The sequence below is a fragment of the Echeneis naucrates genome, chromosome 9 (assembly GCF_900963305.1).
Source record: "Echeneis naucrates chromosome 9, fEcheNa1.1, whole genome shotgun sequence".
In the NCBI taxonomy this organism is placed as follows: Eukaryota; Metazoa; Chordata; class Actinopteri; order Carangiformes; family Echeneidae; genus Echeneis; species Echeneis naucrates.
Window position 1 is genome coordinate 13,131,335 of NC_042519.1, and position 24,189 is coordinate 13,155,523.

Sequence of the window (24,189 nt, forward strand, 5' to 3'; positions counted from 1 at the left end):
ATTATCATGTGAGACCCATCACCACAGATACTAATCTCAAAGTAAACACTGCTTCTAAATGAACGCATTTGCTTCTCATTCAAATTGAGATTGAAACTGTGCCAGTGTTGTAAAATGGGAAGCAGCCATTTTGTCACAGCTGTTTTAGATAGAGATGGTTCTCATTGCTCTCTCAGTGGAGAAATTATGTGATGAAGTAATGAAGCTGTTAGTTTTGGGGCTGCTCAGGTTGTCAAAATTACCCTCAATGTTTACTGCTCTGACTTTACAAACGGAGCAAAAAAAAAAAACATGCAGAGAGACACCATATTATTGTCTGTGTGTGTGTGTGAGTGTGTGTGCGTGCACTGGGAAGGGCTGAAGATCATTAACACAGAGAGGTCTCAGGGTCAGATCGTTATAAATACCGTTAAACTGAGGGGCAACAGGAGACAGTGTGTGTGTATGAGACATGCAGAAAGGTAGCAATGGCGGGCGGCCCATTGGGAGTAACTTAGTAAAAAGGGGATGAAAAGCTGTAAGAGATGGGAGGTGACTGGAGGAAGAGAGATAGATGGACAGGAGAGGTGAAGGTATAAGTGGGGTCGGGTCACGGCTCACGACCCATCACTGTTAATGGAACTGATGTCTAAACTGGTGGAGCCTGGAGCTTCTCACGGTCTGGTGGGGAGAAACCTGGGTTAACAGTCAATAAATTACACTGCCTTGCTTTCAAAGTTCAGGCCATGAGGGAGAGGGCGTGGCAGGACGACGAACACTAAAACTGCCTACTACTGATTCTCATTGTTTTCAGGTCTGTTGTTTTTTTTAACAGGTTATGCCCTCTGTACTCTGAGTCTTATCAACTGAGAGTTCAAAAGGGAAAACACATGAATTGTTCATTTATGCATATTACATGTTCTTTGAAGGACATTTATACAATATTAGAATTAGTTAAGGTGTTTATTCTGCCATGACAATCCATGATTGGAAAATGAAGCAAATAAATAAGCATTATCACCACAATGCAATCCAACCAAAATCCAATCTAGCCAGCATTCCCCATGAGCCTTTATTTTCTGTTCCAAATCATTTTTCCAGGATGAATGTTTGATCATCTGAACACTTGCGGAAATAGCGTCCTCTTTCTGCATTCACACACACAGACTGTGCGGATGGACTCTGTTTTCCTATTGCCTACCTGTATTCACAGCAGCACCTATCAAATATCTGCACTAGTCCCTGCCAGTCAACATTAATAACCCAACACAAATCTAGCCTACACTGTGCCAGGAAGTATACAATAAATAGGACAGTTTGAAACAATGGATTTCGGCATCTGATAACACTCACTCACTCATCTTCATCCGCTTTATCAGTATCCGGGTCGCGGGGATGCTGGAGCCAATCCCAGCTCACATCGGGTGAGGGGCGGGGTACACCCTGGACAGGTCGCCAGTCCATCACAGGGCCAACACAGAGACAAACAGAGATGAACAACCACTCACGCTCGCATTCACACCTACAGTCAATTTAAAGTCTCCAGTTAACCTATACATGCATGTCTTTGGACAGTGGGAGGAAACTAGAGTACCCGGAGGAAACCCACGCAGACACGGGGAGAACATGCAAACTCCGCACAGAAAGGACCCAGGCCGGGAGCTGAAGCCATGGCCTTCTTATTGTGGGGCGACAGCGCTAACCAAGGCAGCGCTGCCCCCACCTGATAACAAATTTGCTTTATTTATAAAATTAATCGTTCACCATCAGTGGAAGTGACTAAATGTCAACAAATAACATTACAGTGTACACATGTAAATCTCTCTGTTCTCCCCCATCAGAGCTTCATCTGTTGGGTCTGTTGGTACTCAGCAACATCACTTTTTGCATCACAGCTCAAGTTTTAACTCCTGTTGCTGATGGGCTCCAATGAGGGCCTAGCTAATCCAGCCTCTGGAAGCATGACAACATTGCTAACAATCTGAGCATGAAAAAATGTATCTACTCCATCACCTTAATGATAAACTCCTCCTGTTCTTTTCTTACCTTCTTATCTTACGTTACCTCAGCTTCTGATTGGCTTTCCAGGAAAATTTGACAAAAAAAAACAAACAAAAAAACAACAAAAAAAACAACTTTACATTGCAGCTGCTCTTTGGCTGAGAGAGCTGCTCGTGACAACAGTCGGAGTTGGAGTTGGACAAGCTCAGCTGGAGTGACATGCCCCATGTAACTGTCAGTAACGGCATTGTAACAATGGAAATCATCAATTTTATGAAAAGCTAACTTCCTGCTAAAAGGTTGAGGGAATAACTGACATCTACTTCCACAAGCCATCTCAAATGACCGGGTGAGCTGTCCCAGCAGGCTTTACGACTTAACTCGGAAAAGGAAATGATCCAGATTAAATGTAGATTTTTTTGGCATTGTAAATGAGACACTCGGTGAAACGGAACAGAAATTATTTTGCCGTCACCCAACTTTGTCGATAGAGTACAATCCCTTTCATGGACCGTCATTTCTTTAGCAACTTGAGTCGCTGCTGTGACACCAGTGTTGCTTGCCCGGGGCCTCTGGGTTCGGGAGCAAAGCAGGAGTTTTATGGCCGGAGTCTACAATAGAGCTGAGTTAAAACAATCAGTATGAGTGACTATATTGATCCCTCTTAGGCTCTCTGGGTGCACCTCAGACAAACAGAAGCCTTTTACTGCTGTATGTTGCTTGGGGCGATGGCTGTGGAGGGGCTGTTATTGGGATTTAAAGACATCAGGGCCTGTCAGTCAGTCTGTTAAAACAGCTTGTTTGTCTTATGCTCAGAGAGGAGCATCATGAACAGTTGTTAGCGATAATAGCGGATTTGATGATTTGAGATTCCTTTATTGGCAATGCTCAGTAGAGGTCAGAGTTTGGATTTAGAGATGATGGACAACTTAGATATTAGCTACAAGTTGGCAAAAACAAGAGATTCAAGCAGCAATCATTGACCTTTAGTTTGGTCTCTGCACTTGTCATCATTTAGTGTATTTACTGCAACTTTCTTGGCTCAAGCTACCAAATGAACGTTATGTGCCAGAGCAGAAATAACTTCATTTTTGCAATATTTTTCATTTTATTAGTTGGCTCAAACATTTTGCTACAATATCAAAATATGCCCATTGATCAAAACTAATTACTCATTAAAATGGTCTTGTTACAATCCTCTTGGTCTGTCACTTTTTGACGTTATTGCAAGCAGAAGCGGTCCCTTAGACAAGCACTCAAAGGCAGGACTGCTGCCTCCGCTGACCCTGAGAGCCTCAGTGACCCCTTAAGCCCTTCATGACATCTCCACACACACACACACACACACACACACACAAGTCTTTAAACATCACTGTCACCCCGCTGAACACAGGAAGTAAACTATTGATTCTGGAGGGAGGGGATGGTTGGAGAGATGAAGTGATGACAGACAGAGGAGAGACAGGGGAGGAAGTTTAAAGTGTGAGGAAAGAAGAGATGGTTGGCTAAAGATAGAGGAATAAATAAAATCTCAATTAATTGTGGGGTTTGTTGATTTCCACACTGCCAATTAAATCTGATCAAATCCATACCCACAAAGAGCCAAGGACGTTTTTTTATGTTAAACTCTCAATAAATAATAAATAAGGATGGGCATATCTATGGACACAGTAGATGGATAGAATTTCCTCAACACTGCAGTTAGATAAATGTCCATGAATCTGCCTGTACAAGCCAGAAATCATCATCCTCTTTGGCCTGATGCAGAGACCTATCACATCCCCCTTTTCCTCTTTAACATCCAATGGTAAAAATAGACATTTCCTCTTCCCTCGCTCTCTTGGCTTCTGTGTCGTGTCCTGTATCTCCTTTCTCATCTCCATGCCTCCATGTCTACCACCCAGCTTTCTTTCGTCAGCCTCTTCTATTTTCCCACATCCGGTGCTTTTTCTCTCTCCGTTCCTTGTTGCCTCCTCAGCCTGATCTTTTCTATTAATAATATTCAATTCACATTCTCCTTCTCATACAGTAAGACACTTTGCCTTCTACTCTTTACCAAATACCAAAAGAAAAGTATCTATAGGTTTTTGTGCTTCCAATTTCATAATATCAGGTCATCACAGTAAAGAAATTCCCACGGAGCATCTTTTCCTACCTAAAGTTTAAAATGGCTTCATAAAAAAGAAAAATACATTTGTCCAGTAACTTGGAATGGTTAGATGTCATCACTCGCAGCCATATGATAATCCTAAAAGAGCTGAGAATTCCTGCAGATTTGCAGTAACAAAGGACAATGATTAATGACGTGAAAAAAAAAATAAATAAAATAAAATATATATATATATATATAACTGTGCACAGTTAAGTCAACGAGGCAAGGAAGGAACGGGTGATTTAAAGAAGAGAGAAAGTGCAATAAAAAGGGGATTTGGATATGGCTTTGATTTCAAAGCCAGAATGGACACAGATTTATTCACTTTCATTTATTGTGTCTGACTGAGCCTTTTGTTCCTGATAAATAAAGGAACAGAGTAAAAAAATAAATAAATAAATAAATAAAAGAAGTATGCAGACACATAGGCCTAAAAGCTCTGGCCCTTTCTGATGAAAAAGACACATTTACACATGTGGGACACCAATAACTGATTCCTTTTATTGAAAAGAAAAAATAATATCCAGAAATATCCTTTTCAAATGGGGCTTTTAGGCAATTATACAGAATGGTCTTTTGAATGCTGCATTAATGTTATTTTACGGAAAAGGACAACGGCTTAAAAGTTCACCGAAACGAGCCATGTTTTTATATTTGTCTTTTTACTCTCCACTTAAAATTCACACGTGTTTTGTATCCTGATTATGGAACGATATAAAGGTCAGCATTGTACAGTTATGAATTTTTTGTCTGTAAAGTGATTTACAGATGGTGCTGCAGGTGGTGAGGAAAAAACTGCTGATGGAGACAAAAGTGAGGTATGGTAATGTCTGAACCTAAAGATGCAGAGGCCTATCTCAAAATAATCATATTGTCACTTGATAACGGTTCAATTAAAAAAACAATAATATTGTATTATATAGGAATATCCAAAGTACAAATAAAATAAAAATTAAGCATAAAATAACATTCACGTCGAGTTGAAAACCTATTATCCTGTACTGTCCCAGTGTTAGCTTTTTATCATTATTATTTTTAGCATAAACATCTTCAAAACATTTCTGGGGAAAACTAAATTATGGATTTACAATGCTCGGATATAAAACATAAAATATATACAGCTGTGTGCAAAAAACTAAGCAAAAAAAAACAAAAAACAAAAAACAAAACAAAAACAGCTCATTCCAAACAGAGCCAAGCATCCTGCTCATAACAATAAAAATTAAAAAGTAGCGTAGTGGGTTATGGGAAACGCATTGTGCTGATTTTGTTTATAATCGGGCTGGTTATTTAAAACCCATATTTTTGGATTAAATTTGCCCGATATATTCAGCATTTAGCTTGCTAAGCTATCAGAACACACAGCAGCCAAGTTAACTTAAATTGTCTTGAAGCTCAATGACAAAAATATCCTGATTAAAAATTAATATAAATAATTGTATTAGTTTCCTTAAAGGAGGGTTTTGACATTTGCTGCAGACATTGTTGAGCACAAAATCTCCAAACAGAGAAAACAGCTAGCACCTGTTAAGATCATTGACTAGAACATTACATACAAGTTACATCTTGTTTAATTAGCCCAAACAAAAATCGAAGTGCAGGTCACCAAATGTCAAACTTTTGCTTCAAACTGGGAACATAAGGTCATTTTTACCTTGTCTTTCCACAAGTCTGGTAATTTAGACCTCCCTATTGTTCTGGCCAGTTTCCTCAGTCAGTTTAAACACTGGTCATGTCACATTTGGTAACTGCTTTTATCGAGCGGTTGATAAAATCCACTTTGCATTGACCAGTATTAAAAACACAACTTAGAAAATATTTTTCATAAAAATGATTGAACAGCTTTAAGTTCACACTTAGAGCAACAGAAACAAAACTGAATGTGAAAAAGTTATATTCATGTTGCTGATGATGCGAAAATCTCTAAAAAAAAACTGTTAATGTGTCTGGATGAAGTTTAGCTCAGTAATACAAAACATATTCTCTATTTCAGTCTGTCTTATAAACACACTCATGCTAATCTACACACAAACATACACTCAGACATACAAACAGACACTCATATATTTCAATATTCTCCCTCCATTCACTTTGACTTTTATCATTCATTCCCTCCAGATTGTTTTATTTTAATAGATTTCATTCACCTTTTGTTAGTATTTATTGCTGTTGCTACTTTTTAATGTTTTTGATGTCATTTGGTTTCTGACACCTAATTTGCAGTCTGACAGGTTTTCTTCTAATTATGAGCTCTTCTTGTATGAATACACAACCACCTAAACCTCCAAACTAAACTGCAAAGGTTTGACCAATCAATCGTCTGCTGACATATCCCTAAATCTCCCATTTAATTCAATCAGTCTCACAGATTCAAGGTTCAGGCAGTTTTAGTGTATATCCCACAGTGTCACACTTATCTGAAAAAACCACCATACATTTTACAGACGTAGTTTAAAGATACTTTCAAAGTCACTTTAGTTGTAAAGAAATGAATTAAACTGAATTATACGTAAAATAAAAACACTGTTTGCAGTTTAAACAGCATGGTCAATGAATACCACTGAAAATGTGCGTTTTTATACATCAGTGAAAGCGCACAGCCCCCTTTTTTCTTACTAATGGAGGCAGAGGCTACTCAAGTGCATACTCTTAAGATAATTTGTTTTCTGAAAACACGAAAGGTTTTTTTTTTTCTCTCTCTAACTTTCGATTAAATTTACTGACCATTTTGGCTGTCTGGGATTTGGGATAAACAAGGTTGTACTCTATTAAACTGATTTCTTCTCTCACACAAGCTGAAGTGTCTTAAGCCTGAATACCTATGAATCAAATATTCCCCATGCATCTGCCCTGACCTCAATTTCAGCCAACACTGCCTCTCTGTGTGCATGTCTGTTCTGGATTACCTGAGTGTGTGTGTGTGTGTGTGTGTCTACATGTGTCATACTGCTACGTACTGACACATGCAAAAATGGTCGACTTCATGAAGCAAAATGCTACATACATCTCGACATGTCATGCATATGTGATATACTTATTAATTTATGTGTGCATTTGTGAATATAGGTTTCCATCTGTGTCCACAATGTCACTGAAATATGGGATCTGTTCTGGCTCTGAATCATGATGTGGACACGTTGAAGAAGGCACATTAAGATTTTTACAAATTTATGAAGAGACCACAGAAAAACTCTTCCTCTGTGCTGTATATACTGTTTGTTACTGGTCTAAATCTTGACCAAGTGACAGCGTGCACATGTATTATCACAGGCAGATGTGAATGCATGACTGCATCCGTCTTTTAGGGATGAAAAGGCGGTGAGGAGCAACTGATGATTAATTTAACAGAGACCTCAATTTATGATTTTGTGTGTGTCAGTGTGTGCCTTTGTTGGATTGACAAGGGTGCATGTTCCTTAATAAGTTACACACACGGCAAAGAACATCTTAAACATCTCAACCCCCCCTAAAAAACTCCAACTGGCTTCTTTTGATTTATAGACTCACAAATCTCCACTATAACCAAGATGCTGGCAGGGGAGGAAAAGAAATCTGTTTCATGGCGGATGTGCTGGATGTTTTGACAGGTGTAGTGAATACCTGCAAAACTAATTTGATGGTTATGCAGCAGTTAAAGAATGCAGTGCCTTCTAGACAGTGAGGCAGTGTGCTCTGCCACTTCTGCTAATAACAGCCTATATTAAATTATTTCAGATATTTCTCCAATTCTTCACATAGTTACCCCTTTTAGCATTAAGTTGAACACAAGATGTGACTGGAAATGAAGCCATTTTCTCTTTAGCCCATTCCCATGGCTTTGATTTATTACTTCTAACTCTCTACACTCTAACTTTAACTTGCAGGAGCGCAGGCTACTCTAACAGGAAGATGCTTCCAAGTTCAAACCAAAGCACTTCTTCAAAGCAACTTTTTCTTCCCCTGTTGACAAAACTGTATTGGTTACTCAGTTTAATGAGCCTTCTTCAACTGCTCTGCTGGGTTCTTTCATTCCAGCGCAATCATTGGAAGTCAGTGCAATGGTTAAATCTCTCACTGTGCGGATTTGGTAAAGAGATGATTATACAGGGTAATAAAGGATCTAAACATGGAAAATGATCTGAATATAAACAAGACCCTGAAGACAGCATTGATTATGAAAAAAACTGTTTGGTATGCATGAAGAAATACTGGGGTGAGCTGCTCCTCAACTGGGTGGAGTGGTACAAAACCTGCAGCTGTGTGTATTTGTGTGTACTGAAGGTGGGATGTGAGGTAAGAGGCTTTTGAGTTTTTGGGGAAGATGTAGGTTAATGGCTGTCTCTGCCCTTTTGATCTAAATAATTCATCCAATAGGAGGCTTTTATGTGTCTCTGAAGAGTCTCTCTGATTGGTTGATCCAGCTGCTGTATCCTAGAGCTCTACCTGGTACTTTTACCTTTAGAGATTGATAATGGAAGGGATGTGTCTGTGTGTCTCCCTCAGCCCCTACAGGGGTGCTTGCTTCATCTCCTATGCATTTCTTTTGTTTTGAAGGGTCGATATGTGGATGGCCCTCTACTTTATCTTCCCCTCTTCTCTATTTTCTCACTTTTGTTTTCATATCACTCTCTCTCTCACACACACACACACACACACACACACACACACACACACACACACAAACACAGAAATATTTCTTGCTATCTTTTAGTCTCTTGTGTGTCCGTCTCGGTTAACGTGAGATCACCTCCACAGGGATGTTCTGAAACAACACACAGCCTGAAGGGAAACACAAAAAAATTAAATAAATGATGACAAAAACAAAAAGACAACGACAAGAAAAGGAAACAACACAACTGTAAAAACCAATCAATCAATAAACAATACTAATAAATAAAAATAATACATATTACACACAACATTTGGAGGAGAGCTCAAGTTGCTGGTAGTGTCAGTACCACAGAGAATTAAGTTGCTTAGTATTTGTTATCAAAGCACTTTCTGTAAAGTTACACTGCAGGATGGACAAAGAGTACAAGGCTGTCATTTGTGATGACTGTCATTTCAATGCTAATGTTGTGTTGGATATTTATGCAGGTCCTTTCATGGACTGCGTTTTGTTATCAACCTTGTATTGTTTTTCCACCCTTGATATGAGCTCAATGTACTGAATGAAGTATTTTCTTGGCTGAAAAGGGTTTAGCAAATGAACCACATGTTATTCACCACAGAGCAGCAACAGATCTGTTGTAGTCATGCTTGAAAATGAAACACATAATATACCGTTTCTGGAACTACAGGCTCAAAAAACTGGCTGCGTATGCACAGATTAGTTGAAGTATATCTGATAGGCATCGCTCTCCGGAGACAGATCAGCATTACTGTATTGTACTTTGTTCTAGTCAGTTGCACTGTTTTTCATGCTCAAATAATTTCTCTGTGAGACAACGTCAAGCATATTCATCAGTTTTGTACCAGAGGTCACACTCACTTATTTCTACACAGATCCGCAGCACAGCAGCTTCCCAGTTCCCCCCCAAGTTCCTAAAAATTTACCCACAGCAGGAGAGAAGTAGACTTTAATCAAAACACAAGGAATAACCTCATTAATTGTACACATATTCAATCTTTATTTTATAGCCCTCAAGCATCAGCTCACAACCCAATCAATGGAAACACACTTACACTTGTACTATTGTCTCATACAAAAAGCTGGTTAATATATGCAACGGTTTTAGCCTAGCAAGCACACACATACTGTTCTCCAAAGGATAACCAGCTGTATATTTCTTCCAAACACAGCAGCCTTATCTGTGTTGGAGAATTATGTGTACATTATCAACCTGTCAGTTCATGAAGGAGGCTGAGCCAGCCAGAGGACATAAAACCTCTGCGCTGAGTCTGACATTAAGGTTCAAATGCATTCCCAGTATCTGAATGAAAATAAATGTCACCCTCCCCAAAAAAATAAAACCTGGCCAGAGTTTGTGTATAAGAAAACAGTTAAAAAAAAGAAGTGAGTTGTGTCTGGCAAAGCATCAAAAAGGTGCGCAAAGGGAGATAGAGATGAGGTAGATAGAGAATAAAAGTCAGATCCCGGTTGTGTCACAGCACTGGTTTCCATTTCCACTTTATGTAGCAGCTTAATGTCCTCGGAGTCTCCGTTACATTTCCACTGATTTCCCATTGCAGTCCTTCAAATATCAAGCTGGCGCAATAAAAACATCACTTCTTATCATTTGGGTTGCTCTTAGTATTTGCCTTTGTGCTTCCAACTGTGTCACTTATGTGAACTCGCACAGCATTCAAGCGTTTAGTTTAACAGGGTAGGTTCTTGTTTTGGTAGCATGTAGCCCTCCTTGGAGAGGGACCAAGGTAGAGAGGTTTACAGTCCCACTTCACTTTTCTGGGAATATTAACTACCTGCTCTAAAAGAGACATTTCACTCAACAGTTGTACTTGAAATGTTAAAAGCATTCATGTTAATGAAAGACTTAAAAATATTTAATTTTTTGCTTATTATGCCCTTATTATGCCCAGTGCCAACCTTTTACAAAACTTTCAACAATTTCCTTGCATATCAACTGTTTATGGTTAGGAGCAGATTGAGGTTATGGTTAGTTAGAAAAAGAAGGGACGTTACACTGCAGAGCTGTGGTCCAAGTCTGTATTACGTGCCAATCCGAACATCTCAACCTTTCTGCCTCAGCACATAAAGAGCCCACTACTTCCTCCACAAATGTTAAGCTTACAAGTGAATTTTGCAGTGCAGATTTATTCACTAAGGATTTACTGTAATTCTGCATGGACAGCAGGATAAAATCCTGAAATTAGAGTGAAATAATTGTAATTGTTTGAATTGCAGCTCTAAACCAGAAACTAATGAGGACCAGGGGCTAGGACACTTTGGGGTAGTGGTGATATTCATCCTCGATTAGCATCCATGGTTGAAGTTTAGAAACAGCACTGATGAATAAACACATAATACTGAGGGATACATCCAGATTGTTTTTAATCATACAGTAACTGAAAGCATGCCTGTTATTCTTAGTCTCAAAACAATTTCACCACTGCTGCTGCAGCCTCAGTAAGAAGGATGTGTTATTAGGCATCTTGCACAACAAGCGGAAATAGAGTCAGACCAGCCGAGTAATGGCCTGGACATCTTGTCAGGACAGGAATGTAAAGGGGAAAACCATTTGAGGTAGCTGACACTTTATGACTGAAGACAGGGTGAAGTGAGCCAAAAACAAAAACCTGCTTTTCCTCCTCTGCTGGGCTCATCATTTCTGTTTTGTGGGAGCTGACAGAGAGATCTGCAGACTCTAAGTAAACAAAACAAAACCAACAAGCTCAAGTGTAATACTCATTTTACCTCCACTAGGCAGTGGCTTTAATGAAAATAGCCCCTCAGTTTGGTCCTGCTGAGGATGACTCTTTGGTGCGATGCTGTCATAGTCACCCCATAATGATCCACCAGAGACTCCTTTCAGGCTCTAAATTGTCCCTGGACTCTAAAATTAGACTGATTCAGCTGAATACCTGTTTGTTTTCTCAGTGTAGGTTTAGTGGATCAACAATCTCAGGACATAGCTGAGGAATGAAATATTAGAATGGTTTATTACAATCACAGAAGGTTTCCATGTGATGGTTTATCAGTAACAAAGCCAGAACTGGGACAGGACCCAACTTCTCATCTGCAAATTACCTCTATCCTCCAAGAAAAGTCCCCAGCTTTAGACCAGAGCATAGACTGATATGATATCACCAAAGTGGTGCAGATTTGTGTCAGATTTTTGATGCTCAGTATCTCAGAGCAGCTATCCCTGATGATTCAAAGGCACAAATGAAACCCACAAAATCAACATTTTAAGTTCTCGTAGGAGTGATAAATGTTTTTCATCTTATGACTCACTTCATAAACAAAGCCAGCAAATGAGGCAAAAGATCTCTGAGTTTGAGGCAGCATGAACTCCAGCTTAATTATTTTTACATTTTTTGTTTGTCTCCTCAGACTGACTTCACCCAGTCAGCCAAGGTGCTGCTTCCTATTACCATGTTTTTGTTGTTGTTATTGTTGTTGTTGTTGTTACTTTTTAGTGCATCTGAAGGTAGTGATTCACTCCTCTCCCAGACTCAGCTAGTAATGATGATTTAGTTTAGAGCAGTGCAGGTTGGCAATGACGCAGGTTGCCATGGCAACATCATGCGATGGGCAACGGAAGTCGACCATGTCACGCTGCAGACCTTCTGACAACGCCACAACCACAGGCACACTTTCTGTCTCTATCTCTCAAAGATATTCACTATTTAGCATTCGCTTTATCCACACACACAGGCACGCACACACACACACACACACACACAGGCACGCACGCACGCACATTCACACAAACACATGCACACAAAGACTTGTACTATACTTGTCTTTGGAAAGGCACTCATAGCGCACCCTCAAGCTCTTTACCCTGACCCTAAACCTTATTTTTACCTGAAGACTAAAACCAGGTCTTAACCCTCAAAAAGCACTAAGTGTGTGGGAGAAACACTTCAGTCCACAGTACACACACACACACATACACAGACACATGCATGCACTGAATGAAAAACTACAGTCCATTTCATCATCAGTTATTGATCGTTTTTTGGTAGCTATCATCTATTTTTATGCAATGTGTTCAATCAGCATTTTCTGAGGACATAAATTGTGTGCTTTTGCTTTTTTTGTGAGCCTATTTCTGTTGTCTTATGTCAGGTAAAATAATCCAGATCTTCTCAGCTAAAACTGTAGGTCTTGGCAGTGACCGTGGACTGGACCTCATAAAACAATAATGAAACCAACGTGAGGCCCCCTGATGCAGCCTAGTTTTCCGTGCCAGAGTAAGAGGTGGGTGTCTTTGTTCTGTAATTGAAGATGCTGTTACACAGGTATGACGAAGCGCCTTAGCACAAAGAAAAACAATGATCTCTCTGATTGACTGTGCATCTGCTGTCTCTGCTGTCTCATACTTAGACTGTAACTCTTGACGGCACTCTCACATTTTCTTTCAGTCTGTCACTTTCATTTGTTGATTTTTTTCTTCATCCTTCACAAACCAACATTTACATTGTTCTTCACAAGTAATCATGTTCCCACTGTTTTCAGTCTCCACCAACATATTTTCTGCCTTCACTCACACATCCCAGAAACTTTCTCTTTCAGTGCATTTGAATCACTTTAACAGTTTATGGATTGTTAAAGTGTACTTCTATAGATTTAATTTACCTAGTTGAGGAGTTTCTATTTTCTATTGAGGAAATCCACAACTGCTGATAACCCTGTTAACGAAGCACTCATGTAGAGATTTTGAGCATTTCACAAGATCATATTTCTGAAATGGAAACGTTTTCACTTCAATATAACCCAATATAACAAATGTTTTTAGTATGGAGCAAAAAGGAGTGACAGTCCCATTTTCATGTATTTTGTTCATGGCTTCTGGTGCAAATATGGAATCATCCTGTAAAAAAGTTGTTTTCCTTGTGCTTTGTATTGTATATTTCACACTCAGTTCAGTGCAAGTCTCAGGGAAATAAATCCAGGCTGGACAGGATGAGTTTCATTATGTTCTAAAGAATATTGTAGAACTTATTTAGTTGTTTTTGTTATTTTCCTACAAGAAGTTTAAAGAGATGTAGATTCCGCCTCTTTAAACTACCAGGTCACTGGATTGCTTAGACTTTGGTCATCATTGACATGTTACATATAATAAGACCAGCTTGACTCTGCAATTCAACTGTTCTGTTTACAAGAGTATGAGGACAGAAGTGTAGTTCATTCAGATTTACTATCATCTTAAGATGTGGAACCAGTGCTGACTCCCTACCTTTGAAGGGCTTGTAGGGTTATATTTTCTGTCTCAATAATTTATATAAATTTGAATTGTTGTCCCCATCAAAATGAGTTTTCATAGTTTTCAAGGTTGTGAATATTGTCATGAGAAATCCATTGCATCCTCTCTTATTGTACATTACACTTTTCTTTTAACACCTATGCTTTTTGTTTTGATTGAAGTGATATATGGACAGACTTAGAAATGGGAGACAGAAAAACAAACACAAATCTCCTGAGTAGCACCATATACTCAAAGAAATGCTTAAATCGCTCTTATTTTTAATAGAGAGAAACAAATCATTTTCTAAATTACCACCACTTGAACTAATCTTGGAGTTACTGTTATCAACATCAGAGTGACCTTGATCTATCAAATATGACAAACACAATCTTGCAACACGGTAAATCTATCTAATTGATTAAACTGTGAAAATAAGTCTATGCTTGTGTTATGCAATTCCTACTAAAATCCTCAAATACACAAACATGCTCTTTTGACTGCTATATCTATTTAATTAAATATCATGCTCTTCAGAAATATGTTGTTTGGATTTTCTGGCCACGTCAGGTTTGGGCTGCTTCTTGTTTGGTTGTGAATCAGTTCAGGACAGCTCAGCCAAATCATAAGGGTTGGCTCTGAACCATGGACCGGACTTCAAGAGGCAGTAATAAACCTAACTGGCATGCTGAAACCTCGAGCAAATAATGTTGCACAGCAAAGTTCTAAACATAAGGCTGTTCTGAAAATAAAGACTCCTTCGAACAAAAACCACAACTCTGATTGACAGCGTGCCTCCCAGACACACAGAGGGTGTACATGTTCTTTGTCCTCACATTTTCACTCTCTTGCGTCTATTCTTAATTTTTAATTCTCAATCAATCCTTCATAGCCCCTCTTTTACTGTGTCACTCAAACATGTCCCCTGATTCCTCATCTTTTTCTTCACTCACACACATGCACGCACAGACACACATGCACGCTTTAGAGCAGAGCTGCTGACCTTAGCATTATAGGCAGTGATGGGAAGGCAGGGCCAAGAAGACAGAAGCATCCTGGCTCAGTCTGGACAGGCAAATGATCCATTAGGCCATCAATAAACCTCTATCTGTTCGAGTGCTGTTCTCAATCGCTCACACACTCTTTCTGCCCTCCATGTCTTTTTTTCTCTTTCCCTGCTGTGCAGAAAATGTTGCACACGAGCACAACTATCCAACACAAAAGCAGCCAGTCACAGTAAATGATACTGGCATGCATCTTTGCCAGCTCTCATACATTTACAGGACTTGGGGGGGACTTTTCTCTTTGCATGTTGTCTATTCTTGAGTATCTGTGTGAGTGCAGCAGGACGAGGTGCTGATCGATAGCCAAAGCCTCACTAACATAGAGCCTGTCATAGAGACATTCACTGTACTGCCAAGAAAAAGCCATACCGATGCAATATGAGCACAGTCGAGCGGCAGCAATGACATACTGTGCCAGCAGCAAGGCTCACGCTGTCTGAGAAAAAACTAATACACACTAATACAACGTATATATATATATATATATATATATATGTATCCGCAAATACCAGCGCTTTGGTTGATCTTCTGTGTGATGACTTGAATCTGAAAACTTCAGATTAAGGTTGGCACTATCAATAAAGAAAACTAGACCTTTGACTTCAACAGCAGTGACTTGTGATTTTAGGCATTCTGACTTGCTGAAACTTCTTGCCTTTGAAGGCAAAACTAGCAAAGCTTATTTGACAAAAAAGTGGGTAGTAATACATTTTACAGACTGCACTCAGGCGCCCATGTCATCACATTTACAGGGGTGGGATGTATTTAAGTCAAGATTTTTAAGGTGCTTACACTTCACTTGACCAGCTCTATTACAAAACAATAAGTCATTAATTTTCATGTTATAATCATAAACCATGATTAAAAGGTGGATTATTTGATGATGTTCGGCTACCAAGCAGTACATATAGTAGATATTAGTCCCACTTTTACCAGCTGCAACATGAATGATGGTGTGAACACGTGTGCATAAAACAATGAAAGGCCAAAGCAAATTGAAATTGTTGAAACTACTTTTCATTCACTACATGTCCAAAAAGGAACAGGAAGAAGCATAAGCTCATTAAATCCTTTTCCTTCTACACTACTCAGCAGACAGCAATCAGCTGACCTCAATAGCTAGCCCGACCCCCCGGCAACAAAAATACATATTTACAAACAGTGATAACACCTGGTGATTGTTAAAGGCTTTCTTCTTCCTCCCTGTGCCCCATGAAAACCATGTTTTTGTACCCATTTTCGAACTGAAAAGTAAATGAGTAAGAGGTAATCCATCTATTATCATAATGCAAAAAAATGGGAAAAGGGAAGAAAAAGGGACTCGCAGATTATGTCTTGAATTCAAAACTTTACACTTTGTTGTCTATAGACACACATTGTCATTGCTCTTGTTGGATATGTTGTTAATTTAAAATCATAAACCTGTACATAAACATTGGCATAACATGTTTCTGACAAAAATGAACTTTGTTATATGTTTGTTTGTTTTTTTTTTCCTGGTCACACATATGGAGTCATTTTCTAGGTATGGCAGATCATTCAGTTCATTGATGTTTCATGGAAACAAGCAGCAGTGAAATTAACTGTGTCCCCAGGAGAACATCAGGCTACACGTGAGCAAAGACCAGACAAATGTGTGTTGTTGTTTTTTTCCTTTTTAACACACTATTGAAATACAATGAAATATTAGTGTATGTAGATGGTGATTAAATTATGGTCAAACTATTCTTTCTAGTTTCTCACGTCACTAATTCACTGAAAAATTACTGCTGCCGCCAGAAAACCTCACATCCCAGACATGCAATGCATGCAATGTCCTAAATATGTAGATAGTGAATGTCCTGACTAAGTTGCATGTCCCCCCACTTTTCCTCGTATCCATTTAAAGCCAATTTATGTTTTCTGATATGAACATGGGTATAGTGAGAACCGACCATTTTAAACTATTTTCTTTCTTAAGTGGAGAGTAATCAAATTTAAATACTCTTGTGTTTCAAAATAGGGACAAATTCTAAATCCTCTTCTCTTCTGTAATAATTTCATCTTTGCCCTGCACAAATTGTACATATACATAATGTCTTGTTCCCACAATGCACTCCCCATTTCAGCTATCTAATTTTTCACTACTCTGACTGTTCGCAAAGGTCAGGCCGACCAATACAAAACAGGAAATGATCTGTTGCTGTACAATGGACTCCCTGACAAAGATGAGAAGAGAGAGAAAGACACCAAGTGATGGTCACTGCCAGTCCTTTGACTATAAACACTTCCCCTTTTCAAAATAGACCAACAAGGCTTTTTCTTGTTTGATTCAGCACATGGGTGCTTTCACATTCTCTTAAAAATAATAGAAACTGGAATCATGGAGATTTTACAAACCCTGTTATCAACCTATTTACACTAGGTTCCATTTCATGGAGTCATTTTATTTACAAACATTTTCTGAAGAACAGCTGTCATCTTTTCTGTCTTGAAAGGCTTAAATAGAGCATTTGGTATGTTTTTCTCAACAGGTACAAATGTGGTGCAAATCATCAACAATTGTCACTAGACTATTTGTCATGAGAATTCAGTCTGGATAATTATTACCTTTCATCTTCTCAATTCTCACTCTTGAACAGCACCAAATGCAAATGTGAATCTTTGCAGTATAAAAACCTGGATTTCCATTATGTGAAGTACAAAAAGCTCACACTTAGTGTGAGAAGCAATAAAAATTTATCACGTATTAAGTGCTGTATGTTCTAAAAGAAAAACTGAGGTCAAGAAAGTGCAGAGACAAGGTCTTCAGGCAAGATTTCACTTTGGAAAAGAGCAGCTTCCAAACAGTTGATGTGCACATCAACTTTTCTTCCCGAAGATCCCAACGTTAAAATATGCAAACAAATAAAACTATTCCTTGAAAAACTTCAAAAAAATCCAGAACACAAAGTGGTTTAAGAAGTCAATAATAAGTAAAATAACAAAAGCAGAATGAAAGCCTTCTTATCTATGGATGTAACCCTGGGAGTGACATGGGAACGAAGCCAAATGTACGGAGCCAGAGGCACAGCAGAGGGACATACAGGGTCGATTTGGCACAAACAACTGGTTTTGGTGGTTGAAGGTAAATGTTAAAAAATGAATGGTTTCGGCCTTCTGAATGCAATATATCTGGAACTCTTCAAGGAAATCCCTTCACATTTTGCTCAAATTTCCACTTGGACTCAGAAATGAACTGATTAGACTGTAGTGGTCAAATGTTAAGGTCACTATATCTTACAAAAAACATGAAGTTGTGAGTTAGTAAGCAAATCAACTGGGGCAGCTAAAATGTGATTACAATTTTGTTAGTTACCCTTTGAATAGGAATCTACTTGTTAGAAAGGGTGTATATATTTTGTGTTGTAACATTCAACTTACCTTTATTGTGACATTGTTATTTATCATTGTTTACTATTGTTAAGGCTGTCATACAAAGACACACAAAAACACACAGGCCTATTGAAATACACGCTGTGGGCTCGAAGAAGACATGCTGGTGTCATGTCTCTCAGCATAACAGTGTCGTCCCATCTATCACTCTGCTGCTCGGATCCAAATTGAAATATCAGCTCTTGGAAGGATTGCTGTAAAATTTTTTTTTACTTTTACCAGACAATTTTTTGGTGTACAGTACATTATTTATTTATTTATTTATTTATTTTTTCCTTTTCATGCTGTCATTCATTTTCCATCGAGGGCAAATGGTAAAAGCTTACATCCCATGAACATTCATTTAGGCCCATCTTCAGGTAAAAATTTATGTTAAACCTGTAACTCGGTTTTTCCAACAAACAAATCTATTAAAATTTATTCTAATATCAGCTCATCTTTTGGTTGATAGCAAATATGCAAACATTGTAAACTAATTTCTTCAATATTCAGCCTATTCGTTTTTTGATTCAACTCATTCAGTATTTACATCCCTGGCAAATGTTCTGTGGGTGAGAAGTGCTCATCAAAAAGCCCAAGAGCTGGAGGCAAAAGCTGCTTTTTCTGCAGAGAGAGGGAGAAGAAGAAGAAGTAGAAGGAGAAGAGGAGGATGAGGAGGAGGTGGCGAGTATGCTGAGCATGCTCGGTAGCGCCTCAGCCACGGAGTGGAGCTCTGTTGACCTTGAGGGTGTTATATCGATTGATCGACAGTGAGGAGCTGTGTGTGCATGTGAGAGAGCGAGAGAGAGGGGGTGAAGGCATCTCCACCAAACAAGAGAAAACTGAAACCTGCTCTAATGATGAATCATTAATAAGAGGACGAGCGAGGTCTTTCTCTCTCCATCTCTTTCCTTCTCTTACTTTATTTTTCTTTGTCTTGTGCTATCTTCCTTTTCACCCACCTGCTCTAGCTGTTCTGTATAGCTTTTATGTCTTTCCCATTCTCTCTCACTTCCTTGCTGGCTCTGTGTTTTTCTCACTCTTACTTCTTGTCAAATGTCAGTTTTAGCATTCTCCCTTTCTGTCGCTCACTTTCTCAATTCCACATTTACTGTTCCATTTTTTTTGTCTTGACATTTCCATCTCATTCCTGCATCAGACCTCAGGTTTCAGTTCATGTTCAGGGCAAAAACATATGCTGCTCAAGCCTCACCTCTCTGCACTGTACAGTCAGATTTGTTTTTCATTTTGGCAAGTGTGCCACAACTTTGGGAAAGTTGTTTTGTATAATTTATTATACAACATATTATTGTATAATCTATTTAAGCTAACCTGCTCTTATTATTACTGTGTTCTCTAACTTTCAGTCTGTGGGTTTTTCTCTTCTCATTTCAGCAGCCAACATATTCAGAGTTATTCTGATGTAAATGTAATTTCTCCCTCCCCCTTACAAATTAATCTTCATTTCAATGACACTTATTGAATTTATAAATCTTAATCTTGTCCCGGTATCTCATCACCATTAATAATCCTCCAATACCCATTCATTTCTGTTACACTTTAAATGACAGCTGTTTGTACTTGAACACCAAAAGTTTTTACATGAGCCAATGTGTAGCAACATGGAACTTCATATTCCAGATTTTGTTCAAATGCCAGACTAACTGCCTTAGTGTGGTTTTCTGTACTCACTCAGGCCACAGTGAAATAATGAACCCTAAAAATGATGTGCCTCAGGAGTTGATCGTGACCAAACATCATCATCGTGTGGCGACAATCATGGCTCATATTTTCTATTCAAGTTTAACATATCAAGAGATAGGACGAGCATGATCGTCCAGTTTTTCAGCTGTGTTAAATCTGAATTCACACTCTATTACTATCTATATGGTTAATCTTACATTTAATCCAATGTAGTTGCTATTCTCCACCAACACCGCAACACAACAGCACATATGATATTTACAAACTATGGGCGGTCTATAAAATATCCATCCTATGTGTCAAGTAGCAGTCAACAGAGGAAACTTGTACCAAGTGCTGCCCATGTGTTATTGACAAGAGAGGCACATAATAATGCAGCCAATATAAATATTTCATATGAGACAGTCTTTTTACTCAATTGTCAGATAGAGAAGAACCAGCATCATTCAAAGTCACTGAGTCAGGCTACACCCATGCACACCTGCCCAATATGTACACTTTCTCATCACAAGTTCATTATCGCCAACACTGATTTGTGCTCATGCAAGGGTGTACGCATCTGTAGACATGTTTATGATTTAGAAAAGCCATGTTGTCACAGCAAAGTGCTGCTTTTGTTAGATTAGCACTGATAGTGTGCTGCCATCTGCAGTTATATTTCTGTTGTTGGGATGAACTTTGGTCATCAGTCTGGTACAAGGACATATGCAAGAGGTTTCAAACAAACGGCGATTATGTGGACACTACTGGTGCTGCTTTGGATTACTCACAGCAGCTCTCGACTCTGCTCCTCATACTAACACCGCTATCTCTCAGAGCCTCTCTCCACACACTGACCCCGATGTCAACATGCTGCAGGGTACATACATCTGGATCTGCGTGGAGTGTGAGGGCAAGACTGGATGAGGAGTGGAAGTTATCAGTGGAAAGAGAAAAGGATAAAGACTGAAGGGGAGCAATGGGAAGGACAAAACTATAATGGGACCTGACACACAAATGGAAGTGTGTAAATGTGCAAAAATGATTAGACAAGAAAATACAAAGAAAAGAATAGAGATATATAGGGACTGCCAAGAGGAATTGCAAAAAATTAGTTGCTTCAAAACAACCTAATTCAGTGGAGAACCCTGGAGAATGAAGAGACCACACACACACACGCACACACACACACACAACGTATAAACTAACTGCTCCATCTGCTATCCACCTCTCTTCTCTAGGGAGCCATAAATCCATCACTGCCAAAATACTGCACCTCAACAGTACAACCAAGAGTCACTTACATCAACACGCAAACACGCAAACACACACACACACACACACACACACACACACACACACACACACACACATATGCGAGAACATATGTTTATTTAGGTTTTCTGCACATTTGCATTCATTTTTTATTTGGTAATTTGGATATAGAATGGAAATTTACACTTATTCATAAAAACAAAGTCCTAAGCCTTTTTAATTTTCAGACTGCTTTTCACAGATACAAAGGACTAACCGAAGCTTTGTTCAGCTGTTATTGTTAGTTCGCTAAGAATGAGAAGAAATTAGCCAAGATGAGTAAAAGAGAGAACAGTATAAGTTCTACAATAGAATAAAAATTAGTTGAAGTTGTAGTCACTACAGTTCAAAGACTGTGTTTCCAAAAATTAGGAATCGTGCGTGAGGGAGACCTTTAACAATGACTTTGCTAGTTTTACATCACTAAGACGAGGACAACAGGAGTTTAGTCAACATGCATGTTATTCACCAGCAGCATTGAGACCCAGCCAAACTCCATCAAACAGCAGCTGAACTGAATGGATTCATGGATCTGTGGTGGCCTACAAATCACTAAAGATCTGATTTTTACTTCTAAATGGTATCAACAAACCAACAATCCAGAGAGAGAAATTATTCCTTGGAATGAAAGTGTTAACAGGCTCCCATTCCTGATTTTGGTGTTTTTTATGTGTGTATCCATGAAACCATTCATTTTACACTTAATTGCTCAAATCTTTGGTTTGGACATCCAAACATCCTTAAGAGCAACTAAAGCGTCCATCCTCCCCCACTGGGTGAAGGTCACTGAGATCAGAGAAAAATCAGATGTCTTACCTTTGATGCCAAACTTGGAGTTTCCTCCAAATTTGAGAATGATCAACATTAGAAGGAAACCAGTGAAGGCGACAGCGGCAATGCCCACCACCACGTACACCTGCACAATGACAAAGTGGAGGCATAAACCTAGAGGTATAAACCAGAGATGAGCTAACACACACCAACAGCCAAATTACATATACACCAGGAAACACAACTACCTGGAGGCCATAGATTATATTCATATTACTGACCAAGAAAAGGCAGATTTACTCATGTATCGTCATTATGATGGCTTCATTCAATTAATCATTGAAAAACAAATCCAATCCAGTTTAAACAGAGCTGCAGGAACAGAACCAAACAGTGAGACTTGACTTACTGCAGATCTATCCTCAGGTGGGTCGACAGGGGGGGGGCCTGCACAGAAAGAAAGGGAAGAACAACTACTCAAGAAGTAATGTGTAACTGAGTAAGAGCCAGCGATGTACTCCATGAAATTATAACATATGTTAAGAATAATTCCTGAGCAAATATGGTATTCTAAACGAGGAAATGTGGCTCAAGGTGCTTTGTTTTTGCTTGTTTTTTTCATCAATCATATCTTAGCAAAGCTAACTAGGCATGACAGGCTGATAAAGCTGTCCTCACGTGAAGGGGGCTGTGTTCACACCCCCTTAGTTAGGGCTCAGGTTTAGTTATGGTTAGCTCAGGTGCAGAAAACAGTTTTTTTAGGGCGAGGTTTGGTTCAGCTTAAGCGAAAGGGAGAACGTGTTGACGGAGAGACACAAACATGGTTTGACACAACATGGGTCTAACATCTGAACTAACTGACTTCTGAATTTAAGCTAATGTTTAATATTTTGTCCAGCTTTATTAGATTTGAAAATGTTGATGCTGTTAAAACTTCCTCTTCATTATCTGTGACAACCTTAGATTCAACAAACAGCCCTCTTATAATGTTAAAATTTAAACACGCTCTTTCAAAACAACTTCTTGTATTTAAAATGTTATAAGTCAGTAACAACAATGACTTTTTGCCTCAGTATTTTAGCGCATTATATATTTAGCCTGTAGGACTGTCTTTTTTTGAAACATTAAGTTGTTCAGGAGGAAGCATCTCATAACTTCTTTAGATAACTTGAAAGAGCTAGCTACATTAAATCAAATCACCTGAGCCAAACAAGTCGATGGCTACTAGAAATCAGATGTCTACCACTGACTAAAACGAGGGAGCTTATTATTTTTCAAGCATTTACATTTTTTGCTAGTCAATCTCCAACAGTGTCAATTGCATAAGGGGTTTTGGGCATTGCAACAGTTACTGAGGTGGGCGGAGTTGGTGAATGGTCAATTACAAAATGTGAGGCTTGTATGAGTGAGTGAGTGAGTCAAAGGCAAGAAAGTACCTGTGTTTAGCTCTGCAGGGGGAGAAAGTGTTGAAGAGAGACAACAGAGACAAATTAGCTCTCAGACACAACATACATCACCCCACAAATAATGTTTACTCACATGCCTACTCTCTTTCTTCTTTTCAAGTTTCTAGAATATATGGTTTACTCAAACACAATACACAAATAACATATATCCAACATGCACAACTTGACAGTGTGGACAAAGACATGACAAGGACGTATAGGTATGTAATGCATCTGCCTCGTTAACTTGAAAGAAAAGAGAGAAAGATTTTGAATTATAATTTGTGTTAATTACCAAAATTAATTATGTTAAACATAAAAACATTGATTATAAACAGATACACTTCATTATGAATTTAAAGAAAATGTGCAGGATTTAGATATTTCACAATGGATAAAAAATACTTCTAATGAACTTTAATTTTACTCACCATAATAGTAAGGATCCTGTTCTGTTCCTGCATAACAACAAAGAGATTACAATTGATTAAATGCTCACTTTGGTAAGATATTACACAGGCAGTATCTGCACAATA

The 24,189-nt window shown here is 38.7% G+C and overlaps 1 protein-coding gene across 1 annotated transcript in view; it reads right to left on the reverse strand.

Moving 5' to 3' along the window:
- The window catches only part of ntrk2a (neurotrophic tyrosine kinase, receptor, type 2a), a 67,776-nt gene that overhangs the window by 26,157 nt on the left and 17,430 nt on the right, over positions 1-24,189 (reverse strand). Inside the window, exons 10-13 of the mRNA XM_029510114.1 lie at positions 24,085-24,111; positions 23,645-23,656; positions 22,618-22,655; positions 22,254-22,353 (exon numbers count right to left, since the gene is read on the reverse strand). Of these exons, the coding sequence (XP_029365974.1) occupies positions 22,254-22,353; positions 22,618-22,655; positions 23,645-23,656; positions 24,085-24,111 (177 nt within the window). The remainder of the gene's footprint in view (positions 1-22,253; positions 22,354-22,617; positions 22,656-23,644; positions 23,657-24,084; positions 24,112-24,189) is intronic.